Source organism: Ceratotherium simum, chromosome 14, assembly GCF_057802395.1.
Source record: "Ceratotherium simum simum isolate JZ-2026a chromosome 14, ASM5780239v1, whole genome shotgun sequence".
In the NCBI taxonomy this organism is placed as follows: domain Eukaryota; kingdom Metazoa; phylum Chordata; class Mammalia; order Perissodactyla; family Rhinocerotidae; genus Ceratotherium; species Ceratotherium simum.
The window spans coordinates 13,211,765-13,235,720 of record NC_141913.1 but is presented as its reverse complement, the minus strand read 5'-3'; the positions used below and the strand labels follow the sequence as shown (position 1 = coordinate 13,235,720).

General features: G+C 40.0%; 1 protein-coding gene across 1 annotated transcript in view; it reads left to right on the top strand.

The window, feature by feature from the left end:
* MYOM1 (myomesin 1) overlaps nucleotides 1–19,626 on the top strand; it is a 137,899-nt gene extending 118,273 nt beyond the window's left edge. Inside the window, exons 28-39 of the mRNA XM_004421019.3 lie at nucleotides 1,496–1,640; nucleotides 2,397–2,456; nucleotides 2,744–2,811; nucleotides 6,092–6,205; nucleotides 6,909–6,996; nucleotides 8,015–8,053; nucleotides 8,144–8,249; nucleotides 11,450–11,613; nucleotides 13,799–13,835; nucleotides 14,087–14,109; nucleotides 15,879–15,934; nucleotides 18,795–19,626. Coding sequence (XP_004421076.2) covers nucleotides 1,496–1,640; nucleotides 2,397–2,456; nucleotides 2,744–2,811; nucleotides 6,092–6,205; nucleotides 6,909–6,996; nucleotides 8,015–8,053; nucleotides 8,144–8,249; nucleotides 11,450–11,613; nucleotides 13,799–13,835; nucleotides 14,087–14,109; nucleotides 15,879–15,934; nucleotides 18,795–19,088 — 1,194 coding nt within the window. The 3' untranslated portion in view covers nucleotides 19,089–19,626. The remainder of the gene's footprint in view (nucleotides 1–1,495; nucleotides 1,641–2,396; nucleotides 2,457–2,743; nucleotides 2,812–6,091; nucleotides 6,206–6,908; nucleotides 6,997–8,014; nucleotides 8,054–8,143; nucleotides 8,250–11,449; nucleotides 11,614–13,798; nucleotides 13,836–14,086; nucleotides 14,110–15,878; nucleotides 15,935–18,794) is intronic.
* Nucleotides 19,627–23,956: the final 4,330 nt, after the last annotated feature.

Sequence of the window (23,956 nt, the reverse complement as noted above, 5' to 3'; positions counted from 1 at the left end):
TTTTAAAGTAAACAGAGTTTCTATAGATAGAGTTGCAACATCTGTGCTTTATTTGTCCTCCCCAGACATCAGTAGAGCCAGGATTGGGCTGGTACTCAGTGTACTGAAGAGCTTGGGTTTAGGGGCTCTGGCTCTTACCTGTGCCATCACAGGTATAAATGGGAGACTAAAAAGATGAGGGAGAGGGGTGGTTTGTGGCCATTGTTAACAACCTGTTCTCCTTTCATCGAGGCATGTTTCTAAAACATTTGAGGATTCATTAGTAAGGGGGAGAATCAGTAACATACATTACAGAAGAGTACGCAGTATATTCCTTTTCAACTCATATAGTAACTGTGTGTGCAGCCAGAACAAGTCACACATAGGTCCACTGTGGCCCATCTCCTCCCTATTTTCAAAATGTCCCCATCGGACTTCTGTGATCACCACCTGGCCAGTGGAGAGGAAGGAAAAGCATTGTTGGCATCACTCTCTGCTGCCAAAGCCATGAGGGAGCACTCATGCACATGTGTGGTAGACACACTCCCCTTCATGTGTTCACACACACAAACATACCCTCTGAACTTGAAGAGCTGTTCATTGTCATTGCAATTGGTTCTAATCATACTATTTCATTGGGTGGGAATTACTGTCTTAGGTCAGGTTCCCTAGAAGGAGAGTCTGAAATAGAGTTTCTCTTTCAGGTGATTTATGGGGGAATACTCTCAGGAGGAGGGGTAAGGGAACAAAGTAGGGTAAGGGAAAGCAAAGAGAAATGTGGTCTCAGGTGGAGACTGGCTTCCCACAGGGGAAGCTTCAGGGCATGAATTGCACCACAGAGTTGATCCTGGACCTGAGCCTTCATTCTGTGACATTTTATGGGAAAACTTCACTAATTCAAATTCCTTATGGAACTTGTGCTTGTAAGCCCGGGGACTAAGATTTATCTTTACACTGAAGAAAAGGTTGCCTAAGCAATATGATGAAATAAGCACAGTCTAATAGGGCAATTTCAGTATATTAGGAGCAGGTAGATTTCAAATGCTCTGTAAGCATTTTTATTCAGATATTAATTCAGCAGATATTTATTAATTGCCTGTTATATACCATGCATGTGCTAGCTGCTAGGGATATAGCAATGAATGAGACAAATACTTCCCTCATGCTGCCTGTAGTTTTGCATTATTCTGCTAATTAAAACTAATGTAATATGGAAGGTAAAATGGGGATCTAAAAACAACTTTTTGATAACATTTTGTGACTTGGGATATCAAAACTTTCTATGTAAAAAATTAAATTTCAGACTTTTTAGTAATCAATTCTTGTCGAGGTCATATATTCCGCATAATATTTTCCTTTTCCTGGGTACAAGATTTTGAAACCTTGCTCATCTAAAAAAACATATTAGCAAGAAATTTTATTAAAATTATGATTTTTTGGAGTTTGTTTTTATTTGATCAGGTTTATTGTCATCGTATCTACCTCACTGATTTCTCTCTTCCTTTTCACATTGAAGAAATATAAGATGCATATTGATCGAAATACTGGTATGATTGAAATGTTCATGGAAAAGCTACAGGATGAGGATGAGGGAACATATACTTTCCAGGTTCAAGACGGAAGAGCGACTGGCCATTCTACTCTTGTTCTCATTGGAGATGGTAAGGATTCTGTGGAACGTTAACTGGAGGGCTTTGCTGCTTCCTTCAATGCGAATACCCCACGGCACAAAAGTGGTCATGGGGAAAGTAGTAGGAATTGTTTCTTGATTGGATTCCAATGTGTGAAATACAATTTTCAGTTAATACTTTCCATAGTATTTCATTTCATAGAAATGAAAGTTGATTTAAAAGGACACCAAATTTATCCCTGGCCCACAGGCAAGACTGCACTTAAATTATCTTGTATATAAACAAGTATTTATTATTAAAATTCTCCAGTGAAGGAGATGGCAATACAACCAAGATGGTATATGTGTCTCAGAAACAAACTATGGTACTATCTTATAATGTGTACTTACTTTAACTTACTTAAAGTAAGAAGAAAAATATGCAGGAGTAGTATATGCCAAATCAATTAATCATACATTACAACTAGATTGTATGTCAGCTGCCATAAGCCATTGTGGAAACCACCAAGATTTAAAACGTGGCATTTAACAAAGCCATGGAAAGCCTGGCCCAATCTCTAGATTTGTAATATCCAAGACTATTTCACTATTTCCTAACTTCATGACCTTGAACAAATTACTTAACCTTTCTAAGCCTATTTCTTCATCTATGAAGATGGAAAATGAATAGGGTGGTCATGATGTACGAGTGTTATAATAATGAACATAAATCACTCAGCACAGTGACTAGCATGTACATTGATACCACTCAACTCAATTTCATACTTCCTTGTTTTTCAATTTTTAGTTTATAAAAACCTCCAGAAAGAAGCTGAATTCCAGCGGCAAGAATGGATCAGGAAACAAGGTAAAAATTGGCAGTGATGAAGGAGAAAAGCTTTAATTTCTTGAACAAAATATTCCAAGATTATTTCTCTAACAAATTAAAATGAATGTTATAGTTTATGTTAATGCCTTGGTAAATAAAAAATAATTGAAAATATTTGTTATTAAATATGTATCCATTTAAAATATTCAAACACTAAATCTTGAATTTTTAAAATTTCACTTCAAACATAAATCACCTTAGAATTTAAGAATGAGCTTTGATTTTGCATTTGTGATTAATAGATTGCTGATATTAAAATTTTATAGGTCCACATTTTGTTGAGTATTTGAGCTGGGAAGTGACTGGTGAATGTAATGTACTATTGAAATGCAAGGTAAGAAGTAAATAAATGTTTAATATTTGATACAAGGGAAATAAAGATAAAATAGAATGTGAGAAGAGGAAGATCAATTTTTCATCTCCTCTATTTGAACCAAAATGATAAGCAACGCAACCTTACTGTTGAATGTTACTGTAATTGGTGGTTGGTAAGATACATTTAAAATAAAACAACATAAAATATGGGAAAGCAACATGATCCTTCCTATTCATTACCCATGCCCTAGTTAATAAGAACAGACTCTTCTTTTTTTTTCATGAAGACTATTTTTTTAGAGCAGTTTTAGGTTCACAGCAAAATTGAAGGGAAGGTACAGAGATTTCCCATATATTCCCTGTCCCCATACATGCATAGCCTCCCCCATTATGAACATTCCCCACCAGAGTGGTACATTTATTACAGTTGATGAACCTACATTGACACATCATAATCACCCAAAGTCCATATTTTACATTAGGGTTCACTGTTAGTGTTGTACATTCCGTGGGCATGGACAACTGTATAATGACGTGTATCCACTATTATAGTCTCATCCAGAGTATTTTCACTACCCTAAAAAGCCTCTGTGCTCCACCTATTCATCTCTCCACCCCCCACTTTTTAAATGATTAATCTCAGAAGAATGTCACATTGTCTTTGTTTTAGGCCAAATCTGCATTCTGAGCGGTAGATCTATTCCAAAGTCATTCCAGCTACATATTTTCCCATGGAAGTTTCGCAGTTTCCTATCTAAATTGTATGACTGGCGCAACAATACCTTTGAGTATTGGCCAGCTCTGCTGCTGGTTCTGAAACCACTGTGCTGAGAGGAGAGGTTTGGTAAAGAGTCTGTAGCTCACAACCAATTGTCTTATTAGGCCTTTGGAAAGATTTAGAAAAAGAAAATTCCATATTGCATTCTAAATTATTTTGTACCTCAGCATATGGTGCTCTTCAACTGGGTGAGTCATCAAAATGTTTTAGATAAGGAACTGCTGGATGAGGTTGGAGTGTAAGGTCATGATGACGTACAGTGACTCCAAAGTAGAAGCATGGGTTTAGCATGTGGAATGTAGTTGTCATTATAAAAGCCAGAACCCAAGTGCCCCAGTCTATTCTAGGTCTGATGAAATTCAGAAAAACAGCAGTCTACCAGAAATGTGTAAGAAAAATAAATTCTAGGTTTTAGCCTTTCAGAAAATGGCAAAGCTTCTTGAAAAACAATTTCTTAGGCAGTAGCTAAAACCCTCACTGCCTCTCTCTCCTCCTGGCTGTCCACCGCTGTGTTGCCCCCTCACTCACTTTCTCCTCTAACCTTCCTGCCCTGTAAACCATCCCTTTCCCAGAGACCCACATGTTCATCCTCCTTTCTGTACTACCTGTTGCACTAACCTTCTGGGAGGTGAGCTCTGGTGTCCTGTCCTGATGGCTTTCCTCAGGAGAATCGGCTCCTTACCCAGATTCTGAATAACCAAGAGGAGCCTAAAAATAGGTTATGAATATTCATACATTATGTATTTATGTTGTTCCAATGCCTGGAATGGATGCCTTCTTTCAGCTTCTCTGACAAAATGCCTTCTCAAGGCCCAGCTCAGTCATCTCCTCCGTAAGACCTTCCCCTTCTCAGTCCAGGTAAAATGAACCTTCCCCTGTCCTCCTATAGCTCTTTGTTTCATTATTATAGCAATTTGTGTACATTTAGCAATTTACATATTTGTTATAGTTAACGGAGCAGCTAAACAGTCAAACTCATGAGACTATCATGGGCCCCACTTGGAACTATTCTGTTCAAAAGAATACAGGACAAGAACTGCAGCTTGCCTGCAAGGCAGTGCTAGTTGTTCCTCTCTTGCGGGAGTCCACATCAGGAGCTATTCCCTTCGCCACCCCCAGAAGATAGCTCAGGTGCAAGGAGACAAGAGCTACTTTGGTCAGGCGTGGGAAACACCATGGCTTTAAGAATACCTCATGCCCCAAGGAGCCCATACCTCTTGTAACAACTCCCTAAGCAGAGCTTCCAGGGTCCCCACAAGGGACATGCCCAAATTACAAGAGTCAGTACACTCGGGGAAGCCCAAAGCTGTGGAGTCCATTTCTAGTCCCTCCCAGTCCAGATGCAGCTTTCCTATCAGGGGTCGTTTTTATCATAAGCAATCTTGCATAGTAACAGTTACTTTCTATAATTCAGGAACCAGTTTACAGGATCATAAAGGATCGTACAGGATCATTTGTGCATATTTATTTCACTGTACAGTTACCAGTGTTGGTTCTTATGTTAGTTTATTAACTGAAGTTTTTTAACATTTTAAAACTTGCATATCCTTGTTTTTAATGAGATTAAACATTTTCTTCATCTGCTTGTTTTGTAGTTGTATTTCCTTTTTGGGGAATTGTATGTACATTTGTCCAGTTAGTGGGGGCTTAGGGATTGTTTTCTTGATTTGTATGAAGTCTTTACTTTTCCATACAATTTTAATTACACAAGAAATACAAGAATATACTCTTCTTTGTAAAAAATTCAAACATTGTAGATAAAGCTCAAGATCCCTTTAACCATATGAGGTCATTTAGCCCATTTGAAATTTATGATATGATATGATATATGGATAAAGGATTTAAATGAGTTTCCTCAAAATTGCTAAGCAATTAATTTATTAAACCGTACTTGATGGATGTTAACTAAACTTAGTGTGGTAATCATTTCACAATATATACTTATATCAAATCATTATGTTGTATACCTTAAACTTATACATTATATGTCAATTATATCTCAATAAAACTAAAAAAATTTTAATTAAAAAAAAATTTTTTAAACATCGTTCCCCTCCACATTTATGTGCAAAGCTTCTTTTATCTTTTTAAAATATTTAGATATATATTGGGGCTTACTCATTCTGTTCCTTTGATAAAGCCATTTGTTTTTGTGACAGACTATATTTTAATCTGATAGGATTTGTCTTCCTATGGTTTTCATATTTTCATTTTTATTTAAGTCTGTATGTTAATATATATGTATCTATTTTTTTTTTTCTTGTCCACCAGATGATTTTAAAGTCACTTTTTACTGCTGGAAATAGACATGCTCTTGATTTAGGTTTATTCACTTGTATCCACTTTATTTTAAACTCCTCATCAATTGAAATAGCTTTCGATTGATTCCTTAAGAAACCTATGTCTTCTGAGTCAAAGTTCAGTGCTTTCTCTTCTATCCAGTGCTACATTGAGAGCTACTTAGTTTCCTAAGAGTAGCATCGCCCTGTTTCGAGAAGTGTAATTATGGTTTTCCTCCTAGGTGGCAAATATTAAGAAGGAGACTCATATTGTGTGGTACAAAGATGAGAGGGAGATATCAGTGGATGAAAAGCATGACTTTAAGGACGGTATATGTACCCTGCTTATAACAGAGGTAGGTGACTCTAAATGTGAAATGTGGCATATTAGTTCTGCACCCTACCAAAAAACAGAGACTGTATTCTGTATTCCTTTGCACTGGGTATTTGTAATACCTTACTTCTAACTGCTCCAAAAATTCCCGCCATGAGATCACCCAAAATAGCAAGCTGTAGGGACACAAAAGCTTCTGTCACATTTGTGATGTGAGTGGATTTGTCAGATATCCAACCAGTATTGGCTAAATACCACAACTCTTGTCTCTCTGAGCTACTTTTTTTCATAGATGAGTGAGTGGCAGGGCAGTTAAGTGGATTCTTCTTCGTTTGCTCTTAAGCCTCATGATAGCTTCTTCTCTAAAAGTACAGAGACAATCTGACATGGTATTCATTTAAGTATAGATTTTTATCTCCTTTTTGTCTAAAAGAGCATAACTTTCAAATATATGTGATCATTAATATTTGATATGAAGGCAGAGTAAAGGATAAGACTTTAAGTCTCAAATTAATTACAGCCTTAGAGGGTGAAAAATCAGGACTGCTGGCAGGTCAAATGGTGATGGATGGATTCACCTGTGGACTGTTCATTGCTCACATGGCTAGGTGCTTAATCAGTGTGTGTTTTGATGGCAGTTCTATAAATCACAGGGCCTTAAAAATGCAAACACCATACTCTGAGGCTACAATAAGCTGCAATGTATATACCTATTCCCTCCTTAGTTTTCCAAGAAAGATGCTGGGATTTATGAAGTTATCCTGAAAGACGACAGAGGAAAAGATAAGAGCAGATTGAAGCTTGTGGATGAAGGTCAGTCCACCAACTGCTAGGCTCTATTTTGTGTGTTCTATACAGGTTACCAGAATTATGAGTGAAGCTGAGCTGACGATTGAAATCATGCTGAGTTTTTGTCCACAGATGTTGTTTAATTGAAATTCCAGCAGAGTGAACTACTGTTTTATTCAAAAATACTTCACTTTTAGTCTTCCTAGAAATTAGAAGTGTACTTTTGATCCTCGGAGAATTTATAGTCCATAGTCCACTAAGGGTCTGTTTTCAATATAAATCATCATTTTTGTTTCAACCCTATAAAAAATGTTCCAGGATCAAAAACTACTGTGACTAGCATATCGCAAAACAGTCCACTCTTAAAAGGTGGCGAGAAAGATTTATATGTGAAACTTGAAGACTCTCAATTATTAGTAGAGCCAAGAAAACAACTTCCGTTTTTCAGAGACTACTAAGGACAAATATATCATGATAACAAAAACCTACAGGTGACCCCAAACTTCCAATTTTGTTCCTGAGTGAGATCTTTAACAGTGTTGTTAACAAACAGCAGGAGCCCGATTTGGATTTCACCCTCCGGCTCTTGGTTGAGGGAGAACTAAATGTGTTGATTGGCAAAAAGCATTATTAGGCTGAGAAATATCAGAGAACCTAGATGGTTAGTTCATTATAAGTTGATGACGCAGCTAAGAAAACTTCCTCTAATGTAAACTAGGCTTCCTGGGACTTAAGAAGAAAGAGAATCCTTAAGCCAAGAACCTTCCTGGAAATCTCGTTGTGGCTTTTTCTCTAGAATGTAAATATAGTGACAGTTACAGAGAATTAGAGAGAAATACACATCAAAATAAGAGCAGGGATCTTTTAAAACAATAAAAATTGAGTTGTTCCCTCAAAATAGCACTTATTCAACAAATTCACCTTGTGACCAATACCATTCACCAGACAGGATATTTTTGAGAGCACATACTAACAGTTTGAGATTTGACCTTACATTGAGCATTTTTATCCTAAAGCTTTGTCTGTGAATCTCTGTCCACAGCCTTTAAAGAACTGATGACTGAAGTATGTAAAATGATAGGTAAGTTAAAATGTTCTCACCACGACACTGCTTCCTTATTCTCCTGGATGGGCTTACAGGTGTATGAAATATGCTGTTTTCTTCGTTCAGCTTTGTCTGCTACAGACCTGAAAATCCAGAGCACAGCCGAGGGCATCCGGCTGTACTCTTTTGTTACTTACTACCTGGAAGATCTGAAAGTTAACTGGTCCCACAAGTAAGTAAATGGGAACTTAATTGCCGTGTAGAAATCCTTTCTCCACTGGGGGGAGTAAACAACAACTCCCTGTTCCTCTCAGGTAAGGAGTCTTCTTACTTCTCAGGTCTGAAGTTGGTGAGAATAGGACAGAAGTACCCAGGCTATCCCCCACATCAAAAGTGTGAGGTTAGCATTTTCCCTCAGTACGTACGTGGTGAGGCCAGTGATGGCTAAGAGCATCTGTCTTTGTGATCCGGGAAGTGTAATGCATAGACATCTCTAGAATGTAACCTCCACCTCCAGGTGGTCATGCCTGGGGTCTCGCTGCTTTGCCAGGCATCTAGAGCCAGATCCTTATCCTCTGTTTCTACACACAGCTAACCCATGCTATGGTCTGGAACAAAACTGAAGCAGCTTGCACCAAGAGGCACCAAATTTCCTGTAATATGAATTAATGGCCATTCACCAAGGAAGCCTAATCCAGAGGAAAGCTGAAGTTTGTCATTGTTGTCTTTTATAGCAATTGGCATAGTTGGGTATTAGCATAGTTCTTGTCCACCCTCAGAAGGCTTTGGAGATCTCAAGATGACTTTAGGAATATATATTTGAACTGGATTGAGCCTGAAGATCTGTTTTATCCTAGGCCCCCTTTGTGAAACTATAGAGGGCTTCTGTTCAAGTTTACCTCTGGGATTCCAAGAGCTGAAATAGGTTTCTAAGTCAAACCAATTCTCCCATTTACACTTTTGACAGTGTCCTTAAACTCTGTGCTTCCTTGAAATTTTCTGAGCTGAAAGAGAGCCGCAGCCTGGCATAGGAATCTGATGGAGCATAGCCACCTTCAGTCCACTCTTAGGATGGAGCGGACATTCATTCCCAAATTCCCTGTGAGCCCCACTGAACAGTAGGTCACTGTGGCTTCCCTGGGTGGAGGCAAACAGCAATGTTTATTTGTATCTTCCCTTCAGTGGGCATTTATAACATGCTGGGCACTGCTCCAAGCCCTTTAGGTGTATGAATTCATTTAACATTCACAACTCTATGAAGTAGGTACTCCTCACTTCAGTGATGAGGAAGCTCAGGCTTGGGGAGGTGACTTTCTTGAGGTCACACAGCTAAGTGGTGGGTGGAGGGCTGAGCCCAGGCAGCCTGGCTCCAGAGCCCCCCTCATCAAAGCACTCCCCTGTGTTCAAGTTGCATTAAAAGTCAAGACTGAACATTTAACCAGAACTGGGTCCCACAAAACAGTCATTTGTATTTTCTTTAAAATGACTTTACTGTTATGTAGAATAGTGTTTTTATTATTGTTATTATTATTCATTTCCTGAGTTCTAAAAAAAAACAGAACAAGTGAAATTCCAATTTTAGTGCTTGAGGTTTCATTCCTTTGTTCTGTTTCTTTCAGAATACATTTTAGGAAAGTAATTATAAATTAGAACATATCAAATTCTAGGAAATTCCTCTGTGACATCTAGGACATTCTCATATATCAATCTGAAGACTAAGAGAAGATAAATTAATTGAATCATCAATCAAAAAGCTTAACATAATCTCCAAAAGAATTACTTGTTCAAAAAAATTAGAACATTGAGTTTTGAGGAAACTGCTATTAGATTAGCAAGGCATAAATTTCTTACATTATTTGGTCTAGTCAGCTAAATGAGCGTTTTGTGTATCCACGTGCTTATGAAAGATTCGGGCATCAAAGATTGATTGCCTTCACTGTCTTTATGTAAGCATGTGGCATAATGGGAAAAAACTTTGAAATGGGTTTTGGTCTTGTCTTTGCTCCTATCTTCCCTTGGATCTTCCCTTGAATTTTCTGAATCTCAGGTTTCTCTCATATAAAATAGGAGCAATAATACCTGCTCTATCTCATAGCACTGACGGACCCAATGAGAGAATGAAATTAATGGCACTATGTAAACCATGAAGTGCTTTACAAATGTAAAGGACTATTATGCATGTTAGCCAGAGATTGAAGAATCCAAGCAGATTTATTATAGCAAAGCAGAGAACTATTTTTCTTTCTGACTCTCTAAGACATACATATTGCTCAGACTAAAGTCTATGGGTACAGATGGGTTCTTTTACGCTACATTTTATGGCATTTTAATTTTTAGTATCTTTTAAAGAATGTAGTATATGAGAAAAATGCTGAATATTTATTTGAAGCCAGGAAGTTTTTTTGTGGATACTTTTGTTTTTCTATGTTTTTTCAAGTTCATTTTGTTTATTATAACTACAAACATAATACATGCTTGTTTTAGAAAATATATTTATAATATCATATTACAAATTAGAAAAAGTTTATAATATGATATCATCTGTAGTTTTCCTAGCCATAGTTTGAACATTTGGGGGTGCTTCTAGTCTTTTCTCTATGCATAATTATTACTATAATAAAGTAGTTTCATATGTTGCCTCTTTTTCTTATTTCCTCACATTTACAAACTCTTCATAGAGTTTCTCTTAACATCATTGAGAGTACATCTACCTCTACCTTTCTCCTACTTCATCTATAGCAGTAGCATTTCTAGACCGTCACATCACAAAAGAAAGGGTTCTCTTTGCTTTTATTCTCTTGCAAAGAATACAACGCATGGGTCTGCTCATGACCTACTGTAGAATACGCAGGGAGAAACTCACATCCAGGGACAGAGAAGGTACCTCATTCATTTTGGCAGCAACTCTGCTTTTCATTTACTCTTGGCCTTACTACCAAGTGCATATTTACATGTTTTAAATAGCTTTGTAACCACATATGTCAATAGATGTCAGCCACAGATGAGCCTCCTTAAGTCTGTTTTTAACTAGCTTGTATCCAATTTATAGCCATATACCATCTGCATGAAATATGCAGTAATATAATATATAGTTTGGCCTTTTTGCTTAAAAGATTGTCTTAGTCCTTCAAATAAACCCAAGCAAAAACAAAGATAATACCACTGAGAAGTATTGGTGTTGCAAGCTGCCCTGGGCTCCAGATTGCTATAGGGAGTTACATGTGCAGACTGTCAGAGACCCACCCCTACCCCCACCCTGGGACTTGGAATTCAAATTCTGTGATTCAGGGCCCATAATTTCTCTGAAGCAGAAGAACATATGTGGATCCCATGTTATTTGAAAACCTGTAAAACTTTATGGTAAGACCTTCGAAGTAGAGATCAGCTCTGGATGAAAGCAAACAATAACGATGTTTTCTTTGATATGAACAGCGGGACTGCTATTAAGTACTCAGACAGAGTTAAAACTGGAGTCACTGGGGAGCAGATCTGGCTGCAGATCAATGAGCCCACTCCAAATGACAAAGGGAAATATGTAATGGAGCTCTTTGATGGCAAAACTACACACCAGAAGACAGTGGATCTTTCTGGACAAGGTAAATGGATATTCTACAGATTAGAACTTACTATGGAGGAGTTGGCTTTTTAAAGAGAATGAAGGGTGGTAAGAATTCATTACATTTGACTATTGAAAGGTGATTGGAGATTTTAGTAAAGCAGTTTAAATTCAGCCATGGTGGTAGAAGCAAGAATTCACTGGGTGGAGAACTAGTGAAAAGTAAAGTCAGTCGACACAATAAACATGGAGAGAAAGTACTACTCTTTTGAGATGCTTACAAAGAAGAGCAGATTGACTTACAATCACTTGAGCAAGAACACACACTGAAAAAGAGTAGTTTTGTGGTGATTGAAATTCGAGCATGTTCATAGAGCCCAAGAAATCAGTTGAGTTGGAAGGATTGAAGATGTGAGTGAAAGGGAATAATTGGTGTATCCCAGTTCTGAGGAATGAAAGGTTGGAGATCCAGGGCAGAGGTGAAAGTGTTTTCTTTGGGGAGGAGCAGGGATACATTTTTCTTCAGAAACCAGAGGGGAGTAAATGTGAATAAGCAAAGACAAATATTGAAGAGAACAGAAGGAAGTTGGAAAATTTGGATCTGTATGGCCTCAGATTTCTTGGTCATCTGCTGAGAGAACAGGGGTTCTGGAGAGAATAGGGAAGAGGAGAAGAAAGTAATGAGAGATGTGGCCAAAATTTTCCACCTAAGAACACAGACAAAAGGTGATGTGCAACTATTAATTAAAATTTAAAATGTTAAAAGGTGCACAATCATAAATTAAAAATTAACACTGTGCCATTTCTCCCTCTCCTGGTGCTATACGCTTCATCTTACTTATTATTTCCTGAAGAAATAAAATAGTCTGTATGAAGTTACTAAAGGAGATTGTGGACTGACTTTTACTTCCACTTCTCCATATATTAAAAGGCAGTCTAAACATGCAATAACTCTTAGTGTTTTTAATCCTCAGAGAATAGATTCATAACTTGGGGGGCAGCCTTTCAGCACTGTCTTGAGTTGTTTTGTGCTGAGTCCCCGCACCCTCACCCCCTTCCACCCATTATGACTGGAAAGACTCGCTGAAGGATTCCTGCAGGGAACGGGACTCTCCAGGCCACACGGTACCTGAGTCACATACATGCAGTGATAGGGGACTTCCTCTGCAGTCCATCTGACACTTTGAGACACAGTAGAAAAAGGGAAACAAGAAGTGGGTAGATAAGTTTAAAACTTTTTAAAAATTTACCTTTACTCTCTGGCCCACCAAAGCTTATTTAACAGCCCTACTCTCAAATCTCCAGTAAGCAAGAGGCTATAGGTTGTCTTACCAGCCTTGACACCGCCACCAAACGAAGATTGGCTCAGCTGTGCCTATCTCTTTCTCAGTGTGGCGTGGGCAAAAAGAAGTGCTGAACTCGTAGCCTGGTTTGGCCTCCACAGACTTTAAGCCTGAAATTATGTGTATTTTGCCCATCTGTAAAAGGAGGGAAGTAGACTAGTATTATGTAAATATTTTCTAGATGTAAATATTATGATGCCTAGACCACAGAGGAGCTAAAAGATGAGATGGGAGAGATTTCAAAATGAAGCTGCCTTTTTGCCTAAAGTCTTCAAAGTGGCTTACTCTGCAGGCTCAGGGGGAAAAAAAACACAAAAACCTATTTTTGAACTCTAGAGCTCTCATTTCCTCGTCTCACTCGTCTGCTGTCTCATCTCCTGCACAGCATCGGAGCATTGCTTCAGGCACACGCTGTGATTGCAGTCACTCCTTGTGCTCTGTAACACAACAGACCAGTAACAGAAACATTTACCTGTCTAGCGAGGAGGCTATGACGTGTGGGATGATTTAAAAAGAGAAAAGCTTTCTTGATGCTCTGGATGCTTATTAGACAACCAACCCTTATTGGAAACAGACCTTTATTCCCATCTTATCTTTGGCAGAGCTAATCTTTGCCTTTCTGTTTGAAAGGTTGAAGGTCTCACAGTGAATTGAGAGCTTCTAAAAGCCACTGTTTCATATTTTCTACCTAGAAAGTATTTGCTTCTCTTGTTAAGTCCATCAAGTAGATGTACAGTGAATACGCAGGCACAGTCTTCTTCAAAGTTAGCTTAGTCATGTCGGAACTGATCACGGTGACCTCAGGTTGTGAATTTTAATCAAGCCACATGAGTCCTCAATTCTGGGTGAGAAAATTCTGACTTCTCTTTTTTTCTCTTAAAGCATATGACGACGCCTTTGCTGAATTCCAGAGATTAAAGTAAGTCCTTTTTTCCTAAGAATGCCACTTGGGTGCACTAATTTCTCTGGAACATTGTGTGTTGCTTCCCCCATCTGAGTATCAGAGAGGGTCTTTCATTTCAGCAAGGGCAGTAAAAGCCACACTTCCTGCTGCTTTGTTGAGCAGCACAATGACTCCGAGGTAATGAAATGCAGTCAAGGTTAGCTACTTTGAAGTAACACTAAAACAAAATTCTTCTTTCTTTGTATGTTTGTTCATTTCAACCACAGACAAGCTGCCATTGCCGAGAAAAGTAAGTAAACCCCCTTCCCGTTGACTCCTGGCGTAGTTTCAAAATATAACTTTTATTTTGCTGTTATGACTACAGATAGAGGAGAATGGAAGTATTTTTTCCTTTACTTTTTTGTTTTTTAAATCTTAGGTGTTCTACATATGTTTTCATTTAGTCTCTTGAGTAAGAATGTCTTTGAAAAGAAGGCCTTAGGGTACAATATAAGAATGTCATCCAGCTCTTGACTTGAGCTACCACCCAGACTTCCTGAGAGATCTCTGGGCTGCAAATCACACAATAGGTTGTTAACCACTTGCAGCAGGGACAATGTATCAGAAAAATGCATATACATTAAAGAAAAGAAGGAAGAATAAACTTGGTAAATTTGACATCAGGTAAATCACTATAACTGGTCCCCTAAAAAGTACTCAGGCATTTTCCTAAGAGCCCCTGTAGGATAAAAGAGGCCAGATAAGGGCTTCCTTCCTTCCATTTCACTGGACACAGTCTGAGTGAACAAACACCAAACTGTCAAGTCTACGTACCCAGCAATGTGCTCACTACTAACTCCTATCAACTGTTTGCTTCACACAGAGAGATTTCCAGAAGAACTCACGGTCTAATCTGTCAGAATAATTCGGGTTCTTTCTCAGTGTGGGAGGCAGGATTTGAAAATTGCTGAGGGTTGAGATTGTAGAGTCAGTCCTGAGCTGGAATGGAAGGGAAGTAGGAGGAAGAGTGAGAAGTGAAGGCATCCGTCCGCCTTTCAGTGGCTCCAGGTCACTTGGGGTGGAACTTCTAACCTTTGACTTGCACTGCTTCCCCCCCTCCTTTTTCCTCTTTCCCCCCTCCACTCACGCCCTGGGTTTGTGAGGCTGCTGCTAGTGGTAAATGGGGCAGATGCCAGCACCAGGAGCATGCTGGGAAGAGCGTCAGAGCCAATCAGCAGGAGAACGCAGTCAAGACTCCTTCAAAGCTTTAGCCTGACCTAGTGGAGAAGGGAATTGTAGAAATAAGGATCTAGAGTCACACATTGATTGAACAAGACGTAAAAATGAGAGTGGCGGCCACTGTGTTAGTGCCAGAGAGGGTGACTTTGAGTGAATTACAGAAAGGCATCCTTCCCTGAGGCTGAGGCAATCACACCCAGAGCACATGGCTTGGGCGGGACGAGGGAGTCAGCCCTGGCTTTCAGCACCCTTCCTGCACCTTGTCCCCTCAGCTGGGGTCTTTGTACTCACAGCCATAGACAGCGGCCCTGCATAGCGCTACCGACAACTACCAGGAGACAAGAAAGGGAAGCTCTCTAGGGAAGGCCTCAAAGAAAGCCCACATCTGCATGATCCTCCAGATCTCCCTGGCATATAGCCTCCAATTATGCAACCTTTTTTAATCATAGGAAAACCCATAAAAGAGACGAAGCCAGGCTTGGAAGCTGTCCATAGAGATCTGCTCTGCCTCCTCAAACTGAGCCTCAGTGAGCTGCAGAAGGGCCACGGCTGAAAATAACCATGAAAATTATAGAGCAGGTCTTGATACGACAAAGCGATCTCACACTGATAATTTAGGTACAGATAGAGGCACCCGTGCACACAGAATATGTGTGTGAAGAAAGATTAACATTCAGAATCACTGGATCATTTTCTTATATTGCATATTGAAAACAAGTATAAAATAACTGTAAGGAGAGGGAAACTAAATTGGCAAATTAGTTTTCTGGGAGGGTTTTGTGAGTGTGATTGCTGGTGCTCATCATTTCAGTAATTAACCAGAAATGCCTATGCTTGCAGATCGCGCCCGGGTGGTGGGCGGTCTCCCCGATGTGGTCACCATCCAGGAGGGCAAGGTAAGCATGGAGCACTGCTGTGCCCACTTCCTCCACACTAGGAATGGGTTCTAGTGCCCCAGACTTTGTTCCTTCTTTGTTCCCACCATCTTCATCTTATGCCCTGGCTGCTTATGCCTGACTTCAGAATAGCCAAACACAAGGTTCAAAATGCAGGCAGTTTTCCAATCATCTTAATGTTTTGTAGGCCAAGCATCAGGATGAAAGTTTGTCTGATGTGGGCGTAATATATAGACCACTTAGTCTCTTTCCAGAGTTACCTTTTAAAACCATGAGAAGCGGAAAATGTTCTATCACAACTCTATGACAAATGTGATTGAAGAAAGAAGCAACCTCTAACACCTAGTGGAAAACGGGCTGTCCTATTAAATACCTCACCTTTGAAGGGGAATATGCTGCTCCATGAATTTCTAGAGGCTCTATTTCAGTTGAAAACTGATTTCTTTACATTTGGTTTTAAACTAGTATTTCCTGGTCCCATAATAATCCCTCTGAAAAGCAATGAACATAATTTCTAACCCGGATTCACTTTCTTCATCCTTATGTTGCATTAAAATGAGTTTGATATACCAGTCATAAGGGGAGGGGTACTTGTAGTGGAACAAAACCTTTTCCCATCTCAGAAGGGCAATGAAGACATACGATGGGTGATTGGAACTAGCATGCTAAACCAAGGCATCTCTGAATGCCTTAGTGAGAGGTAGGTTTCATCCAGCTGCATTTCTTTGTAGGTGGAAAATATGGCCACAGTTGACTTTAAGCTCAACCACTGCAGGGTTGCTTTTGTTTTTAAACTTTATTTTCTATTTTCCTCTCCTCATAAGGTTCAAAATATTCATCTCAACTGGGTCATACTAAGAATTAAGAGAGATAATGTATGTGAAAACTCTTTGTGATCTATAACTCAAATCTAAAGTATGGATAATAGTTTTCCATGACATATAAGGTGTTTGGGAATTTTGTTAAAAGTTTTAACCCCCAAGTAATCACAGTTTCCAAAATCGTATACTTGGTCCATTTGGATAAGTTGAATGGCAATAGTTTGACTCATTTTTCTTGCTGAAATGTGTTTGTAGAATAATTCAGTAAGAAATGCTGATTAATCATGGAAGGAAAACATTTCTTAATCTACCCAATTTTAAATGACACTCTTACAGAAGAGGTAACAAGTGATCATATAAGACCCTTCAGAAGGATATTTAGAAAGAAATCCTTTTCCCTGTATATTGTGAGCCCTAGTTCTTTTCCTTATAATTTCTGGATTTCAGTAAGAAGAAAAAAATGCAAAAATAGAATTTAAAATGTGAAGTAAATTGACCATCCGGTAAATGCAAATTAAAACCACAATGAACTATCATAACACATCTGTCAGAATTGCTCAAATAAAAAATAGTGACAACAACAAATACTGATGAGGATGCAGAGAAACTGAATCAGTCATACGTTGCTGGTGGAAATGTAAATCAAAATTGTATAGTCACTCAGGAAAACAGATTGGCAATTGCTTAAAAAATGAAACTTGCTTTTACCATATGACCCAGCAATTGCACCCCTGGGCATTTATCATAGAGAAATTAAAACTTATGTACACATAAAAACCTGTATGCAAATGTTCATAGCAGCTTTATTCATAATAGCCCCAAACTGGAAACAGCCCAGATGACCTTTATAGGTATATACATACCGTGGCATGCTACTCAGCAATAAAAAAAGATGAACTATTGATATATGCAGTAACTTGGGTGACTCTGCAAGGAATTACGCTGAGCGAAAAAGGCAATCCCGAAAGGTTACATACTATATGATGCTATTTATATAATGTTTTATAAATTACAAAATTTTAGAAAGGGAAAACAGATTAGTGGTCGCCAGGAGTTAGGAATGAGGTTGGGAGGTTGGGGGTGGGGGAAGTGGATGTGGTTATAAACGGCAACACGAGAGATCCATGTGGTGATAGAAATGTTCTGCGTCTTGACGGAGGTGGTAGATACATGAACCTAGACAGGTGATAGAGCTCCACAGAACTAAAAACACACAAACACAAATGAGTACAAGCAGAACTGGGACATCTAAATAAGATCAACGGACTGTATCAACGTCAGTGTACTGGTTGTGATATTATCCTATAGTTTTGTAAAATGTGACGGGGAAATGGGTGAGGCTACATAGGATCTCTCTATTATTTTTACAACTGTGTATGAATCTACAATTATCTAAAAAATTTTTTCAACAAAAAAGCAACGTAAAGTAAAACTATAGGCCTAAACATTGATGTTTTAAAATAAGAAGGTTTCAGCACAGATGGGAATATAATAAAATATTAGGAAATAGGAATACATTTTGGTAGAGCACCTTTGCAACTGCAACAGATGGGGTGGGGTTTGGGGGGAGAAATAAAATGAGGAAGATGGAATTTGAAAATTGGTTACATTATCCGAAGCAGCTGTTATGATTCTGCAGCTGGGCTCCGTGAAACAAATGAAATGCAAAAGTGAACAGGTGGTGATTATGGCAATGCAATTTCTGTACTGAGACAGAGTCCAAAATGCCACATTACAACAAAAGGCATCCATGTGTTTATGAAAGTGAAAGTGGAGATGGGAACTGGAAGCAAACTCCTTCATGTGGGTTTGATAATAAGCATGCCCGAAGCCAGAAAGCCGAGACCTTCAAAAAACCTACTGAGGTTTGATTTCAAACTGTAATTCACACAGGCACATACATATAACAGCTTTAAGCCCTGATTTGGGAGGTTTGTGTTTATCCTCCATTGGGCCATGTCAAACCACCAGAAGGATTCTTGAAGTTGCATCATTATATCAGCTATATCTCCTTTCCTCTCATAAACCCTGTTTTGCAGGCGCTTAATCTTACTTGCATCGTGTGGGGTGACCCAACTCCAGAGGTCTCCTGGTTGAGGAACGAGAAGCCTCTGGCCTCAGATGACCACTGCAACCTCAAGTTCGAGGCCGGCAAGACTGCCTACTTCACCATCAGCGGGGTGAGCGCTGCTGACTCCGGCAAATACGGGCTGGTTGTGAAGAATAAGTATGGCTCGGAGATAAGTGACTTCACTATCAGCGTGTTCATCCCAGAGGAGGAGGCAAGGGTGGCCACCGCAGAGGCCCAGAAAGGCAACAAGAAGAGCAAGTGATGGGAGACCGCCGGGAGGGCGTGCGAGGAGAGCCGCGCTGAGCTGCACTGAGCTGCCCTGTGCTACCGTGTGCAAATGGTTTGGGTTAAGTGTAAGGAAGTTGTTATGCTTTTTGCTCCCTATTTTTGTGCTGGCTTGGGGGAGAAATTGTCAAATCTTTTATTCATGTAAAAAAGCACCAACTAACAACATTTTAATAGTTTTTTCTTTATCTACAAATTATGTGTTAAGAAAATACCATTGATAACACAAATATTAGGAAACAGTTTGAAGGAAAAGGCCAGAATAAAGTTAGAAGGACGTTGAAGGATGGTCAGAGAGCAGAGAATGTGTTGTGGGGCAGAGTTTGAACTTGGCTAGACTTTTACTGGTAAATTCTCATGGATTGCAGTTGTACTTCAGCATCCTATCCAGATGGAGACAAGTCTTTAAGCCAACCAGTATGTTCTGTGTGTTGTTACGATGGTGATGTGCATTCTGTTGGAGTCTTGTGATGTGGAACCTCCTTGGTATTAATAAACAGTCCTCACACCTTTCCTCCTCCCCATCTGTGTTTCTCTCATTCTTACTGTTTGGCTGCTCCGTTGGGTGGCCTCTGCTGCGTCCTTCTCACTGCTTCTTATAGCATGGCTTCTGATTTAAATTCCTTTTAGTTAAAGCAGTGCCTTCATAGCATGATCAGATAAGTCATCCGAGGTCAATTAGGGTTCAGAGATGTGAAATTGCTCTGTCACTGTACATCTGGTAGCTTACCATATAATCAAGTCGATTCCATTGTTAGCACACCCAAAGTAATTGAATGTAATGTGTCACTTAAGGATAATAAGACGGTGTGGGATGTCTAGTGCCAGAATTGGCAACTGAGGACCCACAACTAAGAATGAAAAGCACTAAAGAACTTTCATTCTAAGTTCGGAGACCTGCCAGCTTTGGGGCCTGCCCCTCCTTGCAGGACTTGCTGACAGGCAGCATTCTGCTTTAGGAAATTTTGTCTTTCTCCCACCTCTACCTCCAACTACTGCACACACACACACACACACACACACACAATCACAATCAGACACCACTGGAGGAAAAAAGTAATGTTGAAAGGAGGTTCCTCTCTCCTTCCTCCTGCCAAGGGTCAGGGATAGGGCAACAGACTCCCTTATACAGTTTAGAGGGCACCTACACATCATCCCCTTTGCAAAGTTTGGGGCTGGAAATTGCCTCTCATCTGACTGTTGCAGGTTCCCTTGTCCAGCCCAGTGCCCCATGCTGCTGCCATGACATTGGACACCAGGCAGGAGCGAGATGCTGTGCTCTCACTAACAGGCATGAGTCAAGTGGACCCTGCAGAGGGCCACTGACTTGCGCAGTCTAAAGTTCTCCCTCCCTTAGCAAGAGGGCTCTCTATGAACAAGTGGACCCGGAAGGAAAGTGGACACCAGCAGGGGAGCCAAAGAGGATAAAAAGGTGAAACAGAGGTGGATCTGCATGCCAAGGAGCTGAGCAAGTGAGAGGCCCCTAAGATTCTCAGCAAAAAATAAATCCATACCTAGACCCCTCAGAATAAAATGCAGAATATCAGAGAAAGGGAAAATACTAGAGCCACACATGTGGATAAGGCCGAGCTGTTGAGAAAACTGCAGCAGATGTAGAGAGCAGGTACGTGGCCAGTCAGCACTTCATTCTTGCCCAATCTTTACAAATTTTGGCTTCAATGGGTGAGGAGAACACTGCTTTGGGAGGGGAATCAGAGATCTGCTTTGTCAATATGGGAGGTAGATAGATTGGGGGAAAAACAACTAGATTATCATTTTATTACAGTCTCAGGAACTACCTCAAATATAGCAATTAAAAGGACTAACTCTGGGGCCAGCTGGTGGCATAGTGGTTAAGTTCCCGCACCCCACTTCAGTGGCCCAGGGTCTGTGGGTTTGGATCCCGGGTGCCAATCTACACACCGCTCATCAAGCCATGATGTGGCGGTGTCCCATATACAAGGTAGAGGAAAATTGGCACAGATGTTAGCTCAGGGACAATCTTCCTCACCGAAAAAAAAAAAAAGACTGACTCTGAAATGATGCCAATATATTAATTGTAATTCTATTCACATTTCTCTCAACTCTAATCCTATTTCAGTTTTGGATAGATGCCCAAGCTTATTCTTTATTGAAGATAATTAAGGCATGAATCAATCAGTGAACAAGTTTCATTGAGCAGCATCATTCGTGTATTCAAAAAATATTTACTGAATATCTACTAAGAGTAAGATAATTTGTTGAAAATTTTAGAGTTAAGAGCCGTGAAGACGTACAACAGGACAATGACTAATGGGTTTGAACTGGTTTAGACAGGATGATAGAGGCAGAGTGTTCAGCAAAAGCAAAGGCCCTGGGGCAGGTCTGCATCTATCATGTTTGAATAACAGAAAGTAGGTCAGTGAGCCTGGCATACAGTGATTAAGGAGAAGTGTGGTACAAGGTCAGAAAGCGAAGCAGAAGTCAGGTCACATGGGGCCATATAGAGCCGGGTAAGGAGTTTTGACTTTATTCTAAACCCAATGGGAACCCACTAGACAATTTTAAGCAGAGGAACAACATAAATTGATTAATTTTTTTAAAAGATCACTCCAGGTGCTTAGTGGAGAATGGCTTGAGAAGGGACAAAAATGAAAAAAGGCAAAAAGAGTTAAATTGTTTTTCCACCAATTCAAAAGAGAATTGATGACAACTTGGGCTAAAGTTAGCAGTAGAGATGGAGAGAGGTGAACGAATTAGAGATACAATTTGAGGATAAAGTTTTGTTGATGCATTGGATATAGTGAATGAGAGAAAGAGAGAACAATCAAGAATAACTTCAAGACTTTTGGCCTGTCCTCTGGAAGGGTGGTGGTACCACTACTTGAGATAGGAAAAAATAGGGAGAAATGGGGAAATCAAGCATCCCATATTGGGCATGTTAATTTTGAGATACACTATTAGACCCACAAATGAATATGACGGGTAAGAAGTTGGACAAAGTCTGTGGTTCAGCAAAGAGATCATGGGACAGACGGATATTTAAGAGTCATTGGACTGCAGACACTAACAACAGCTTCAGGCTTTCAAGAGAGAACCACCTCTGGAAAGAAGAAACCGAGGAAGAGAGAGCCCTGGTGCACACCAGCATCTAGAGTTCCAGAAGAGGTGGAGGATCCAGCAAAGGCAACTGGGAGGGAGTGACTTGGAAGGTAGGAGGAGGACCAGGGAGTGTCAGGGAGGCAAAGGAGAAGAATGTTTGCCTGCTCCGAATGGAGTGGTCAACTGTACCAGGTGAGGATGAAGTTGTCATTGAGTTTAGTTTTAGTGACAGAGCCTAGGAGTGGGTTTGAAAGAAAATGGAAGTTGAAAAAGTGGGGACACAGAGTACAGATCATTATTTGAAGTATTTGTGTGAATGGGGAGTAAAGAAATGAGGTGATAGCTGCCGAGGACTTGGAATAAAGGGGGGAGTTCTCTAGGATGGTAGACAAGATGTTAAAAGATGCTGATGAGGCTGACTGAGCAGAGAGTGCTCTGGGGGGAGAGTGAGGGTGCAGACTGAAGCCCGGGAGTAGACAAGAGGGTGACATCCAGAGCACAGCTGGAGACTCGGCTTTGCTTGGACAGGGACCCTTCTTTTCTGCCTTAATAGGTGGGAGACAGAGAACAAGAGCACAGATGTAGGGAGGTAATGGCGATACGATGAGGAAGTTCCTTTCTAATGCTTTTCATTTTCTTCATGAATTATGAGGCTAAGTCATCAGTTGAAAGTGAAGGTGCAGAAGGAAGATAGAAGATTCGGTTAGTTATTGAAGAGAGAAAAAGGTATGATATAAATATCTTAGAGAGCAGGAATGTGTTAGGGTTTCCAGGAAGTGTCAAGGGCCCATTTGAAATCTGTGTCACGTAGTTAACATGAGACTTGTCAGTACAGTTGTGCAACTGTCCACAATATTCAGTTGCACGAGTGTAGTTATGACGGAGGACGGGTGCTTTGCCAGTGAGTAAATGGAGGGAAAATGGAGAAACAGTTAAGGGTGGTTGGCAAGGAAGCGCTCATTGAGATGGACCATGGAGTCTAACGCTGGGCAAGAAGGGTGAGAAGAACATGTGAAAAATGATGTTGAATGGACAGGTAGTCCCCATGAGATAGAAACATTTGGAATTGAAGCATTTTAGTCAGTAGGTCGGAAGATAACGTATCATGGTCAGAGAGTAGAATGCTTAAATTTGGGATTTCAGAGAGATTTTTTCCCCTAGCCTCCCCTTATGAGTAGGCAGAATAGTTAACAATCTATGGACTGAGATTCCAGAAATAACAAGAAGGTTCGTTGTCCTCACCTTGCCCAGAATGTATCCCCTTACTTCCTCACAGTTGGCTGACATTACATAATTAGAAAACCATTACTCCATCATCAGGTGACTTCCTATTAAAATGTAAACTCCGTGGGAAAGATGACTTATGCCAACCCAGGGTGAGGGATGAGGGCCACGTCATTCGCTCCTTCAGGTAAGTATTTAGTAAGCACCTCTCAGCCAAAGGCCCTGTGCAGCCAGCTGACTAGTGCACACCAATGCTGCTCCCAGCTTTGTGTAACTGACGTTCCCGCAGCTTCATCCAAGGTGGGAATTAACTTATCAGATTATTTCCAGAGAACAGGTCTTTATGTGGGAAAGAGCAGACATATTGAGCACCTGAACCAGAATGTTTGGGCCTTCACAATTTGCCTGGGCCTGGGATAGTTTCCCTTAAAGTTACAGCATAACTAAAAGTTTTGTAGAAGGGAATAAAAAACAGAAATATGGATCAAAAATCTTTAAAATGTTTACCCTTAGACACAGAAATTCTGCATTAAACAATTT